This window comes from Myxine glutinosa, chromosome 1, assembly GCF_964187855.1.
Source record: "Myxine glutinosa chromosome 1, kmMyxGlut1.1, whole genome shotgun sequence".
Classification (NCBI taxonomy): domain Eukaryota; kingdom Metazoa; phylum Chordata; class Myxini; order Myxiniformes; family Myxinidae; genus Myxine; species Myxine glutinosa.
The window spans coordinates 31,467,504-31,481,467 of NC_136261.1; the positions used below are offsets into that span (position 1 = coordinate 31,467,504).

Here is a 13,964-nt window from a genome sequence, read left to right on the forward strand (position 1 = left end):
TAGATTTTTTCAACCTAAATCTTCAACCTAAATTGCCCATAAAAATGTAATATCACAAACACTACAAATAAATTTGTGCAAAATAATTGTTTGTATTATGATTGCTGTAAAAGTGTAAATCATGACAACACAGCAACTCAGGTACAGTCATTATCCTCAGCTAAAATAAGCCCGTCCCTCAGTAACGACTGCGCGAGCCGAGCCAAGCTAGTCTACATATATATATATATATATATATATATATATACACAATGCTCTTCTTTGGAAGGTGGTCTCAGCAGGCACAGTAGATATGATCAAAATAGAATTGGATAAGTACCTAGAAGCATGGGAATAGAAAGGTAGAAAGACAGGGATGGATATGGAAGAGACCATAAATGAAACGGATGTACATGTTGTGCTGTCTATGTATCTTGAGATATTGATTCTCTGAGTTGTGGGTGTTCTCAAACATCAACATCTTTGTGCGAATGCAACACTCACCGAATTGACTCCCGCACACACCCCACATCCCTCAGTCATCATATATATATATATATATATATATATATATATATATATATATATATATATATATATATATATATATATATATATATATAGTCACGTGAAAAAGTAAGTACACCCCATGTAAAGTTTTGACTTTTTCAACATATTTCAACATACAGCTATTTGATCTTCATTAAAACAATATTGATAGATAAAGGTGATATAATATAACAAATATCATGAAACATTTACATTTTGTAGTCCATTGTATAATTTAAATAAACATAAATGCAAATTTCGCATGTGGAAAAGTAAGTACACCCTGGGCTCTAATAGGTGGTATTGCCCCCTTTGGCAGAAACAACCTCAAGTAGGCGTTTCTTATAACTGTCTACCAGTCTCTGACATCAACTGGGAGAAATTTTTGCCAACTCCTCCATGCAGAATTCTTTCAGCTGTGCGATGTTTGAGGGTTTTCTTGCATGCACAGCTCGTTTAAAATCCCCCCACAACATCTCGATGGGATTTAGATCCAGGCTTTGACTTGGCCATTACAGAACTCCATTTATTTATTTCCAGCCATTCCTTGGTGGATTTACTGGTATGTTTTGGGTCATTGTCATGTTACAAGGTCCACCTTCGGTTGAGCTTCAACTCTCCGACAGATGGCCTCACATTATCCTCAAGCACCCTTTGGTACAATGAATAATTCATAGTGGATTATATGATGCTGAGCTGCCCAGGCCCTGATGCAGCAAAGCTGCCCCAAACCATAATATTTCCACCACCATGCTTTACAGTTGGTATCAGGTTCTTGTGGTTAAATGCTGTCTTTGGTTTTCACCAAACATATCTTCTGGTACTGTGGCCAAATAGCTCTACCTTTGACTCATCTGTCCAGAGCATATTGCTCCAGAAGTGCTGGTCTTTGCCGAGGGGTTCATTGGCAAACTTTAGTCTTGCCCTAATGTTCTTTCTGGACAGCAAAGGTTTTCTCCTGGCACACCTCCCATGTAGATCAAATTTGTGCAGCCTCTTTCCAATGATAGACTCGTGCACTTTGTCATCAACAGTGGAAAGAGCTACCTGTAGGTCCCATGATGACATTCTGGGGTTCTTAGAAACTTCTTTCAGCATCTTGCGGTCTGCTCTCGGCTAAACTTGCTGGGGCGGCCTGGCCTGAACAAGTTGGCAGATGTTTGGAATCTTCTCCACTTGTAGATGATCTTCCGGACAGTCGAATGATTGATTTCAAATTGTTTGGAGATCTTTTAAAATCCCTTCCCAGACTCGTAGGCATCTATAACCTTCTTTCTGAAGGCCTCAGAGAGCTATTTTGATCTAGGCATGGTGACGCCGCACACTTCAACAACAAACAGCAAACCAAACCAAATGTCTGAGGTTTAAATAAGACAGGTTACTCCAAGATCCTCTCTAACGATGTTCTAATCATTTGGACCTGAGCTGGTGCACCTGATTCTAATTTTAGGTATTTGAAGTTGTCATAAATGTAGGGGTGTACTTACTTTTTCCACATGCGAAATTTGCATTTATGTTTATTTAAATTATACAATGGACTACAAAATGTAAATGTTTCATATTTGTTATATTATATCACCTTTATCTCTCAATGTTGTTGAAATGAAGATCAAATAGCTGTATGTTGAAATATGTTGAAAAAGTCAAAACTTTACATGGGGTGTACTTACTTTTTCACGTGACTGTATATATATATATCCTCTATGTTATTTTTGCTGATGTCCTGTCTGAGATTTTATCTCTTCGTCCCTGCCTTTCCCCCTTCCCATTGAATGGACCTGAGGTTGGGTTGAATTGGTGGTGTGGGTGAGATCAATGTCGTGGTGGGTGTGTGATTGGGTTTGAGGTTGGGAGTACGATTGTGGCACGGACATGCGTGATGGATTTACTGGCTGCCTCCTGTGTCGAGGTTTCCTTCTTTTTCACCTTTTATTTCTTTCCTTTGTCCCTTTCCCATCTCTGTTGCTGCAGCATGCTCGAGTATTCACTGAACATGCAGAACGTGAGCTTGTCAGCAATACGCACAGTGCGTGTTCTGCGGCCTCTTCGCGCCATCAACCGTGTTCCAAGTACCACATCCCACAAGCCCTTGACAACCTGACAACGTGCATCTCATGTTATTGCACACAAAACACCCAATTGCAACTTACCACATAATCACCCCAACATACACATCAGACTTCCACATATTGTGCCGTGAAGCCCTTTTCGTTAGCCCAGGTTCCCATAATGATGCACTTCACTTGGGGTTCTGATTGAATTGCATGTTGGGTCCAGCAGGACCCATCTTCATGCGTTCCTCGCCCGTTTCATTTGTACCTTATAATGGCCTCACTTGCAGGACAAAATGGCTTTAACTGCAACCTATAGCCAAGACTTGAAGCTAATAATCAGCAATACAATGCAACAATGCTGAGAATCCAGAGCAGCAAAAGTAATGCCTTTACTGGCAAAAGTTGAAAGAGAAACAGAGGTAGAAGAAGAGTTAGATAAAAGAGGAAGTGTTTTTAATACAGATGTCTCGGCTCATGTAGCAGATAACCAATCGTAGCCCGCAGGTTGAAAGACTGGCAGGTGGTAAAAGGTGAGCAGACAGACAGAAACACACAGACGCAGTTGTAAAGCAAGTCGAGATAAAGTACTGTGAGGTAAAGGGGTGAGAAAATAAGTGATTAAAAGCGAATTCGAGCAAATGTCAAGCAGCCCTTGCGTGTATCATAATTGCTCACAATTGGATAAACCATGATGGATGTGGCGGGATCAGTGGGACATCACACTGCGGAAAGTGAAAGAATTCCAGATAAACATAGCTGTATCGATTGAAACCCTCTGGAAAAAAAGTTCAAAACAAACTGCTTGGCAAAGTTCTATGGAATTGAGGAGTAAGAAGAAAGCTTATTATTTTGTATCACTAGGGGGTCCGTTGTTCCATAAGACCAAATTTCCATTGGTCTTCACCGCCTTGTAGCATACCTGCCCGCCGTAATCGGGGGCGGGGAGGGGTAGTGAGGGGGGGGGAGAGGGTGGGGGTCTTTTAGGTCATCTGGGTCCTCGGGGACTTTTCGTTCATCTGGGTCTTTTGGGGCCTGAGGGACTTTTGGGTCATCTGGGTCCTCGTGTAATTTTGAATCTTCTGAGCAGCAACGGTATTTTGTATTTTGGGTCCTCAGGAACTTTCGGGTCCTCGGGGAATTTTGGGTCTTTAGATTTTTTTTGGGTCCTCGGGAGCTTTTGGGTCTTCGGAAATTTTTGGGTCCACTGTGTCTTTGGGGTCTTCAAAGGTCTAAGGGGCCTCAGCAGTCTAAAGAGTTAAAAGGTACATTTCAATAGTATGTAATAAGTAATTAATTAATAGACGTAAGTAATTAATAGACACAAAAAGTATGACACACACACACACACACACACACACACACACACACACACACACACACACACACACACACACACACACACACACACACACACAAGTCATCCATTTATAGTAGATGACTCGGTGTAATCCCTGAAACATAATATGACTTTGGTCAAGGTCCCACACCCCTGCCCTGTGTTTCTACCTTGTGCTTTATTCAACTTGTAACACTCTCCCTGTCTCTTTTCCACACTTCACATTTCCTTTCAACCTCCCCCACTGTTTACCATCTGACACAAGCTCTCCTCATTTCAATCACTCAACCAAACTGCACCTTTTAACTCATCCACGATGATAAATGTTTGTCCAGGAAGAGCATAAAAAATATTTCATGTAAAAACATCTAATATTGTTAGCCTCTCCCCACCCAAGCCCACGCTTTAATGCATTACCGCTCGGGAGAGATGTAGAGTTTAGTTGTCAATAGCAGTTAAGTTATGAAATGTGGAAGATTATGAACCTGTCTTACAGTGCTGTTTTGTTTTTATCTGAACTGTGTTTATCACTGAAAGCCAAACTCCAGTGAAGTTTAGGAGAGAGAGAGAGAGAGAGAGAGAGAGAGAGAGAGAGAGAAGAGAGAGAGAGAGAGAGAGAGATAGAGATAGAGATAGAGATAGAGATAGAGATATAGAGAGAGAGAGAGAGAGAGATAGCGATAGAGATAGAGAGATAGAGATAGAGAGATAGAGATAGAGAGATAGAGATATAGAGATAGATATAGAGAGAGAGATAGAGATAGAGATAGAGATAGAGATAGAGATATAGAGATAGAGATGGGTGAGAGAGAGGCAGAGATGGGTGAGAGAGAGGCAGAGATGGGTGAGAGAGAGGCAGAGATGGGTGAGAGAGAGAGAGAGAGAGAGAGATAGAGATAGAGATAGAGAGATAGAGATATAGAGATATAGAGATATAGAGAGAGATATAGAGAGAGAGATAGAGATAGAGATAGAGATAGAGATATAGAGATGGGTGAGAGAGAGGCAGAGATGGGTGAGAGAGAGGCAGAGATGGGTGAGAGAGAGAGGCAGAGATGGGTGAGAGAGAGGCAGAGATGGGTGAGAGAGAGGCAGAGATGGGTGAGAGAGAGGCAGAGATGGGTGAGAGAGAGGCAGAGATGGGTGAGAGAGAGGCAGAGATGGGTGAGAGAGAGGCAGAGATGGGTGAGAGAGAGGCAGAGATGGGTGAGAGAGAGGCAGAGATGGGTGAGAGAGAGGCAGAGATGGGTGAGAGAGAGAGAGAGAGAGAGAGAGAGAGAGGCAGAGATGGGTGAGAGAGAGAGAGAGGCAGAGATGGGTGAGAGAGAGAGAGAGAGGCAGAGATGGGTGAGAGAGAGAGAGAGAGAGAGAGAGAGAGAGAGAGAGAGAGAGAGAGAGAGAGAGGCAGAGAGAGAGAGAGGCAGAGAGAGAGAGAGGCAGAGAGAGAGAGAGGCAGAGAGAGAGAGAGGCAGAGAGAGAGAGAGGCAGAGAGAGAGAGAGGCAGAGATGGGTGAGAGAGAGAGAGAGAGAGGGAGAGAGGCAGAGATGGGTGAGAGAGAGGGAGAGAGGGAGAGAGGGAGAGAGGGAGAGAGGGAGAGAGAGACAGACAGTAGAGAGAGAGAGAGAGAGAGAGAGAGAGAGAGATGTATTTTTGAAGATGTATTTCGCTTTAGCCTGTTTCGTGCTCCCAATTGAACACATCTCACTTGTCACATTGACATTCCAACTTCACAACCCTTAAACTGTGTTGATTAATTTTTTCAGCTCCTGATATTGCATCGTTCATGTAGCTGGGTAATACATTTGATGACGTCCTTGTAATGCACTCCTATTTGAGCGAGACTTCAGTCATCGTTGAAAAACAATCGTTCCTCTTGACCCTTGCACTCGATGGGTGCCATGACTGCAGATGGTGTAGCACCTGTAGTCAGTGGTATTGGGCTCCAGTGATTGTGCTCCCATTTCCAACTAAACTGTCCACTCTTTACTCCGAGAAGTGCGAAAGATTAATGAACATGTTGGATGTCGGTGGAAGTTTCTCCCCCTCAGTCATCTCGGTGAGCAGATGCCAATGCGCCTTCTGGAGTGTTTGAATATCTTCAGCATAGCTTGAAGCCACAACTTTTGAAAGGGCTTATACTGCCATGTTTGACAGCTGTGTTGTTTGCCCAAATTATTGAATCCCCTGAACGATGTCTTTTTCATCCACATTGTCTAATGCCAGATAAAGATTCCACCATGTCCTCTTTCCTCATCCAGCAAATTTCCCAGTGGTATCACGGCCAGTTAAAGCATGCCAGCCCAACAATCCTGCTGCTTTCTCATGTCAAATGTAACCGAACAGCCAAGCGATGTCACACTTATCTTGCCAAACTAAAAATGTGTGCACAGGAAGAGATAGTCTGTTGTGTAACAAGGGGGGATTGAATGTTATATTTTGAACACAAATTGGAACATTAATCTGAAAAGAAACCTGTAGTTTAGTAGTACTTTGGCTCTGAATTTGACCCAATCGCACATGTCTGCGCACAATTTGACCCAATCGCACAGAGGGGGGAGACAAAAACAGTTTTTTACTCTGTCTGCCTATCTGGCAGTCAAACAAAACTGAAAATCATTCCGAACAGAAAACAAAATCTTGCTGTTTTTAGGGACGTCGTGAAGGGCACAGACAACAGGCACGAATAACTAATGTAACGTGTTAAATAAGGTGGTGTAAATAACACTGCATCAACGGCGGTAAACTTCCCAAATTTTTTTTTTCTACATCCTTTAAATATTTATTTATTATTTCAATTGAATTATATACTTTAACACTGTAAAACACAAATCACCTTTCTGGCAATTTCAAAACGCTTCCGTTTAGCAGTACTTGGACAAAATATTATGGCATTTTACGTCATTTCAACCAATCAAATTTGCCACTCGCAGTCCCCATCCATGGCCATGTTTCGCATGACTGTGTGGGCCAAGATTTTCTATGAACTCTCGAGTTGTCCTAGTCCGAGAGGAACTGCTTGGCTATGCTCATCAATCAGCATTTGGTAAATCTTACCTGCAATCCTCACCCATCCCGTTTTCCAAAGAGTCAAGTGATGTGGTACTGGAACTCGTACCCCATTCATCATCTGTTTCTTGTACAATGGATGCTTGCCATCCTCCCATGAGGATTTTTAACTGTGCCAATGCCATGAGAACAATATACATTGGACATATATACAGTTCATTTGTTAAATCATGTTCAACTCTGGGGCATATTGTTGTTTGGGTTTCCAATTTTCCAGATGACGAGCAAGATAAAAAGAGCCTATAAAACATGTCGTAGACATTCTGGGAAATGGTGGCTATTCTGGAAAAGGTCCATGTAAACCATTCAGAATGATCCTTAGAATTCACTGGAATAGTCATAGTCCTTCATAAATCGATGCCAAAGTGTTCCTATTTGAAACGGTTACATAGTCTGATAACCAGCTCGTGGCATGAAATGCCACATACGTGTCCAGCAGTCATTCTAAAAATTGTATGTATATATATATATATATATATATATACATATATATATATATATATATATACATATATATATATATATATATATATATATATATATATATATATATCTATACATATATATAATTATATATATTAGGGTGGTCCAAAAATTTGAAGATTGGATTTTCATTTCTCCACAAGCCTGCCCCTATTCCTATTGAAGAAAGTAGTTTGTGGTGAAAATTTGAGCTTGATTGGACAATATGTAGAGGTTGCTCAAAATGTTGACAATTTTTAATGAATAATAACATACAGAATTTTTAGCATCATACATCAATTCATAGATAATTATCTATTTTCAATTACTCAAATTATTTATTATTGTTATTGTTGTTGTTTGTTTGAAAACTAATAAATAATTATGATTTCTCAAGTTGGAACTGATAGAGCGTACAATGAACATGTATGTTCAATTGTTCATTGTTCAATGTTCATTCATATAGTCAAATTAAGATTAAAAACAAAACAATAGATTAAACATTCATGTAGTAATTTGACAATAAATCATTTATCGGAAAAAATAAATCATCCATCGGAAAATAGAAAATATCTATCAGAGACGATAAAACAAATCGATCAGAACAATTAAAACAAAGTAAACATCAGAACACACATAATTTGAATGATTTTACGTAACATTGTTTTCAGAAACTTGTGTTTCAAAACATTGCCTACTTCTTTGACAAGATGGCTTTGGTTGACACTGGAAAGTTTTCACGATGAAGTTTCACAACTCTCAACACAAATTGCTTCTGCTCTTCATTCTTGGTCAGAGTGTCATGGAAAGTTTGGATGAGAGCAACACCTCACTCAGCACAGTCATTGATAACCTTCATGCTGCGTATCTTCTTCTCAAGCTCTTGGTATGAGTTGTCTGTGTTCCAGAGGTGTGGCTCCTTTTCCAGAAAACTCAGTGATACTTCTTTGTCAGACTCTGAGATGACAACACCAAATAATTCAAGAGATCGACTTGTGATGTAGGTGTCCACTGAGTCAGAAAGCCTGAAGGTTTTAGCATCTATCCTATGAAGATTGTTTGGCTTTGGAGCCCGCTTGAAGTTCTTCACCATCTTTGCCTTTGTCTCATCACCCACCCGGCTATCAAAAAGGGCGAATGCAGCAAGGTGTTCTGACAAATACCAGAGGTGTCTAGTGAATGCTTTGACAGCATTTTCACGGACAACCATATCTGGATAAGAATCGAGGGTTGAAAGAAGAAGCAAATCATTGAGAGGTGCCTTTGTGGGTTGCGGCGCCTCATGCCAGAATCTCGCATACACAAGTGCAACAAAAAGAGCAATCTGTGTGATTCCCTTCAATTCACGTAATGTTAGCTTTATTTGGCCTTTGAAGAGAACCATCTTGAGAGCATATATGGCTTTCATCATCCAGCAGGCTTTGTGCATAGCTTCTGGGGCACGGAATTTCACCTCTCTGGCCTCACAACCACCCAGAAATGTATGGCTTAGTCTCAGAAGTTCTTCATAGTCATCACGTGGGTGTTGTTCGAGTGCAGCTGCATAAAAATGTATCATATTCTGACGTTCAACAAGTTTATCGGAAAATATTTTATCTTCTCCTACTTGGAACCTCTTCTTGTCAATTAAAGGCCACTGTTTCTAAAACCTCTTGAACAGTCTGATCTCAGGTCCGCTAGTGTGTCCTATGACTTTAGTTGTAACATCAGAGAGCATTACTTCAAACACATGATGATGACATGCAATCCAGACAAGCTTAGCATCCAAAGCTGCTTCAATGAGGGTACATGCTCCGTTTCTCAGACCTGTGTTGGATGCAGTGGTGTCAAACACTATGCCTTTCACCAACTGTTTGACATTCCACTCCTTAAGAAGTTGTATGCATGCATTTGCTTGTGCTACACCAGTGTGTTGGGGAATTTTTGGGACTCCAAGCAACTTCTCGGTATTCATACCAGTTACAAGTATCGCTACCCGATCAACAGATTCTTTGTGATTGCCAGTATAATCAGGGAGCAGTTTCCCATCCCAGTGTAATAGGAGTGGGCTATTACATGAGAAATTTGCCTTTTCTTCAGTGGCCATTATTCCCCTTCCACGAATTCGAGCATGTCGAATTCCACTGCGTGACAGAGAAATGTCTTCACTGGTATGACCAAGAGATTGTGCAAAAGCACTGGCCACAAACATAGCATGCCGATCTGAGAGATTTACTCTGTCCAGAGTTGCCACTATTGCTGGAGTGATCACCTTGATGGGAGCCTTTTTCGCCTGTTTGGCCGAAGATGGACTTTGGAGTTTGAATTCATTGTCCCCTGAATCGGAGCTTTCAATCTCAGACTCATCATCATCATCAACCACAGCCGATGTTGATGGAACAGATTGCATTGCTGTTAGAGTCTCAGCAGCATGTTTCTTCTTTCTTTTATCTTCATTCTCAAGCCTGATACGCTTTCTGTTCTCCTTCACTGCCAGAGTGTTGTCCACAGATCCCATACGTGAACTTGAGGGATCCTCACGCTGCATGATAAGGAATGCTTTGTCTTCTTCATTCGTCATTTTCTCAAGCGCATCATTTGGTGAGATATCGAAGAGGGATTGAAGATCATCTTTGAACATCTGCTCCTTCACTCTATCGTTTTCGAATGTCTTGGTTCTATTTTTCTTTACCAGATTGTCGGCATCATACAACTTCAAAAGTTGGCGCTCACAGGAATCTACCCTCTGCACTGGAATTCGTGCTTTCTCCCAGTATGCACACTCAGCTTGTACACTAAGTTTGGCACTTTCACGAACTGTAAGGTGTTCTTGTATGTGATGGTACACCATTTCCTGCAATGTGTTTCCTTTGGTTGGTAGTCCCCCACATATTATTTCCTTTTCAGACTTGCCCAGCAACCAAACTGTGGAAGAGCTGCGAGTTTCCGCCATCTGAAAAAAAACAGGATAAATAAAACATGTTATTTTTTGAGCAACCTCTACATAAGTTCCAATTGACCTCATATTTGGTTCATATGATCTTTATACACATATAGGAACAAGGGCAGCGTTGTGGAGCATGGATTTTTAATAGTATTAAATATTACATATATCTGTGGACCACCCTAATATATATATATATATATATATATATATATATATATATATATATATATATATATATATATATATATATATAATATATATATGTATATGCATATGTATATGTATATATATCACCATGCGCAATGCCAAGCGTCGGATGGAGTGGTGTAAAGCTCACCGTCATTGGACTCCGGAGCAGTGGAAACGTGTTCTCTGGAGTGATGAATTACACTTCACCATCTGGCAGTTTGACGGAGGAATATGGGTTTGACGGATGCCAGGAGAATGTTACCTGCCGAATGCATAGTGCCAACTGTAAAGTTTGGTGGAGGAGGAATAATCGTCTTGGGCTGTTTGTCATGGTTCGGGCTAGGCCCCTTAGTTCCAGTGAAGGGAAATCTTAACGCTGCAGCATACAATGACATTCTAGACGATTGTGTGCTTCCAACTTTGTGGCAACAGTTGGGGGAAGGCCCATTCCTGTTTCAGCATGACCATGCCTCCGTGCACAAAGCAAAGTCCACACAGAAATGGTTTGCCAAGGTCGGTGTGGAAGAACTTGACGGGCCTGCACAGAGCCCTGACCTCAACCCCATCGAACACCTTTGGGATGAATTGGAATGCCGACTGCGAGCCAGGCCTAATCGCCCAACATCAGTGCCCGACCTCACGAATGCTCTTTTGACTGAATGTAAGCAAATCCCCGCAGCAATGTTCCAACATCGAGTGGAAAGCCTTCCCAGAAGAGTGGAGGCTGTTATAGCAGCAAGGGGGGGGGGGGGGGGGGGGACCAACTCCATATTAATGCCCATGATTTTGGAATGAGATGTTTGATGTTCGGGTGTCCACATACTTTTGGTCATGTGGTGTATATTGTTACGGTTCTCTACGCCGCCCTTCTTCCCCTTACCAAGGGGGGATTAATCCCCTTGTCTTTGCTGGGCTTGGCGGAACCCAGACTTGAGACGTCCCTTCCGGACAAACGCGGAGTAGGGTTTCGGGACCACTTCTCGCTCGTACCTAATTCCCCGCGCTGCCCTGGGAGCGAGGAAACAAGCCTCGCACGAACTACGTGTGGTTTGAGTACGCCGAGCGGATTGCGTACACGTGGTCCGCGCAGTTACCTAGAGGTTGGAACCTGACTAGAGCAGTTGTGCTCGTGCCACACTTAGTCAAATGAGGAAACCAGAGGAACGATCAAATCAGGAAGAAAGGAAGAACAAAGGGTTTAATTATTCCCACACATATATACAATGTTCAGGGACGCAGAGACACAGAGTAGCCTTAAACAGCCTAAACCAAAACCCAGACAACGGGCCCGGCTCACACTCACACAGGGAATTGCAGAAGGGTAGATGTTCCCCAACGCGTCGATGTGGTCGTCCAGAGATGGTCCCCGTCCGGCTCTCCATGGCCCCGGCACGTCCCGCGAAGATTGTGGCAGGCGAAGGCAGGGACTCGTAGCGCGTCTCCCGAACAAGGCAGATGATGGGGCGGAATGGCAAAGGGCGGACTTTAGCGCGGCTAGCGATTACTCAGCCGTTCTCACTCGCGCGTCTCAAATGCGCTGTATTCGGTTCAAGCGCGTCTGGCTGCGCCCGCATATATGTACAGTTCTCACACGCGGCCAACTCCTCTTTCCGTACACTCCGAGCTGGTTAGCGCGCGCGTTCTCGTGCAAGTTCTCTGCTTCAACAGCTTTCACCGCTCATCAAGTCCTTCGTTCATCTGCGAGTCCTGTCGAGGGCTTTGCGCAGCGGGTCTTATAGCTACGCCCCCCGAACTTTCTGGAACACTCTCGATCCTTCTCACCACGCCCTGTGACGCAACGCCACATCTGAGCTCTGATTGGCGGCTCGTGCTTACCATCAGCGCTGCTGCCGCCCCGCCTCGGTCCTCCTGACCTTCCCAACCTGCTTCGTGTTAACTCGCCCAAAATGAACTAACGTTGGCGTAAAAGGGATTGAGGCTACGGACGTAGGATGATCGGTGACAGTAGGGCCTATTTTCTCCTGGCTCTTACTCAATGCAGAACTAACGATGGAAAGGAACTAAGCTTACAAATACAAAGACATAACTATACTATCGCGAGGCTATATGTTGTTTGTGTGACTAACTATGGGGGGCAAATTTAACCTTTATTAGACTCACTGTACAACCTCAAAACCGCAACAATATATATATATAATTTATTTTTATTTATTTATGTATATATATATATATATATATATATATATATATATATATATATATATATATATATATATATATATATATATATATATATATATATACAGTGAAACCTTGACTTACGAGTTTAATTCGTTCTGTGACCGAGCTCGTAACTCAATTTGCTCGTTTCTCAAATTAAATTTCCCCATTAAAATGCATTGAAATGCTATTAATCCGTTCCAGCCCACCAAAAACCACACCAATTTTTTTTTAAATATACAGTATATATAAAAATATCTCGCGCTTTATATTTCACCTGTATGCAGCATACAAGTTGGCAGGATGGCCTGGACTGGAGGTACGCACACTTGACTCTAAACTGTCCAGCCTGGGTTTGAATCCCGACCCAGCTATAACCTGTCATGGGTGAATCACAGGCAGGGTGATTCATCAATGTGTGTACCGCTAAACTGGGCGCCCCGTTTGCGTCCCATTAGTTGTTGGATGTTAAGGATCTCACCGTGTTTTCCACAAAGAGAAGGCGAGCTATCGCCGGCACTCTGAACAAGTTGTGGCCTGGCATGCTCTTCTCCTCTGCCGTTATATACGTCCTCCTCGGCATCTTTTTCCAGAAGAGCCCTGTCTCGTCACAGTTGAAGATTTGCTGGGGGATGTATCGTTCGGCTTCTATCAGTTCGGCAAAAGTTATAATAAAATCTTCAGCTGCCTTCACATCCGCCTCACCAAGTCGACAACACGCACACCTCACTCATGTTTTTCGACGATTGCGTGTTTTATATCCAAGCACATCATCCTCTTCTTCTTCTCAGTACTGCCCTTGGCACTCAATTTCTTAGGACCCATGGTTAAAACTAAGAAATTTTCCAAAATAACCAACATGCGAAAACAAAGCAGCAGTGATATACGGCAGAAATGCTTGCACGGCAAGATAACCACGTGACCGGAACCCACCTGGTGGCGGGTGGCGTCAGCTCCAAAATAACCAAAATGCGAAAACAAAACAGCAGCGATATACGGCAGAAATGCTTGCACGGCAAGATAACCACGTGACCGGAACCCACCTGGTGGCGGGTGGCGTCAGCTCCAAAATAACCAACATGCGAAAACAAAGCAGCAGTGATATACGGCAGAAATGCTTGCACGGCAAGATAACCACGTGACCGGAACCCACCTGGTGGCGGGTGGCGTCAGCTCCAAAATAACCAACATGCGAAAACAAAGCAGCAGTGATATACGGCA

The 13,964-nt window shown here is 42.7% G+C and overlaps 1 protein-coding gene across 1 annotated transcript in view; it reads left to right on the forward strand.

Annotated features, from left to right (window-relative positions):
* The window catches only part of LOC137419146 (voltage-dependent T-type calcium channel subunit alpha-1G), a 640,444-nt gene that overhangs the window by 281,070 nt on the left and 345,410 nt on the right, over positions 1-13,964 (forward strand). Inside the window, 1 exon segment of the mRNA XM_078768309.1 lies at positions 2,500-2,597. Coding sequence (XP_078624435.1) covers positions 2,500-2,597 — 98 coding nt within the window.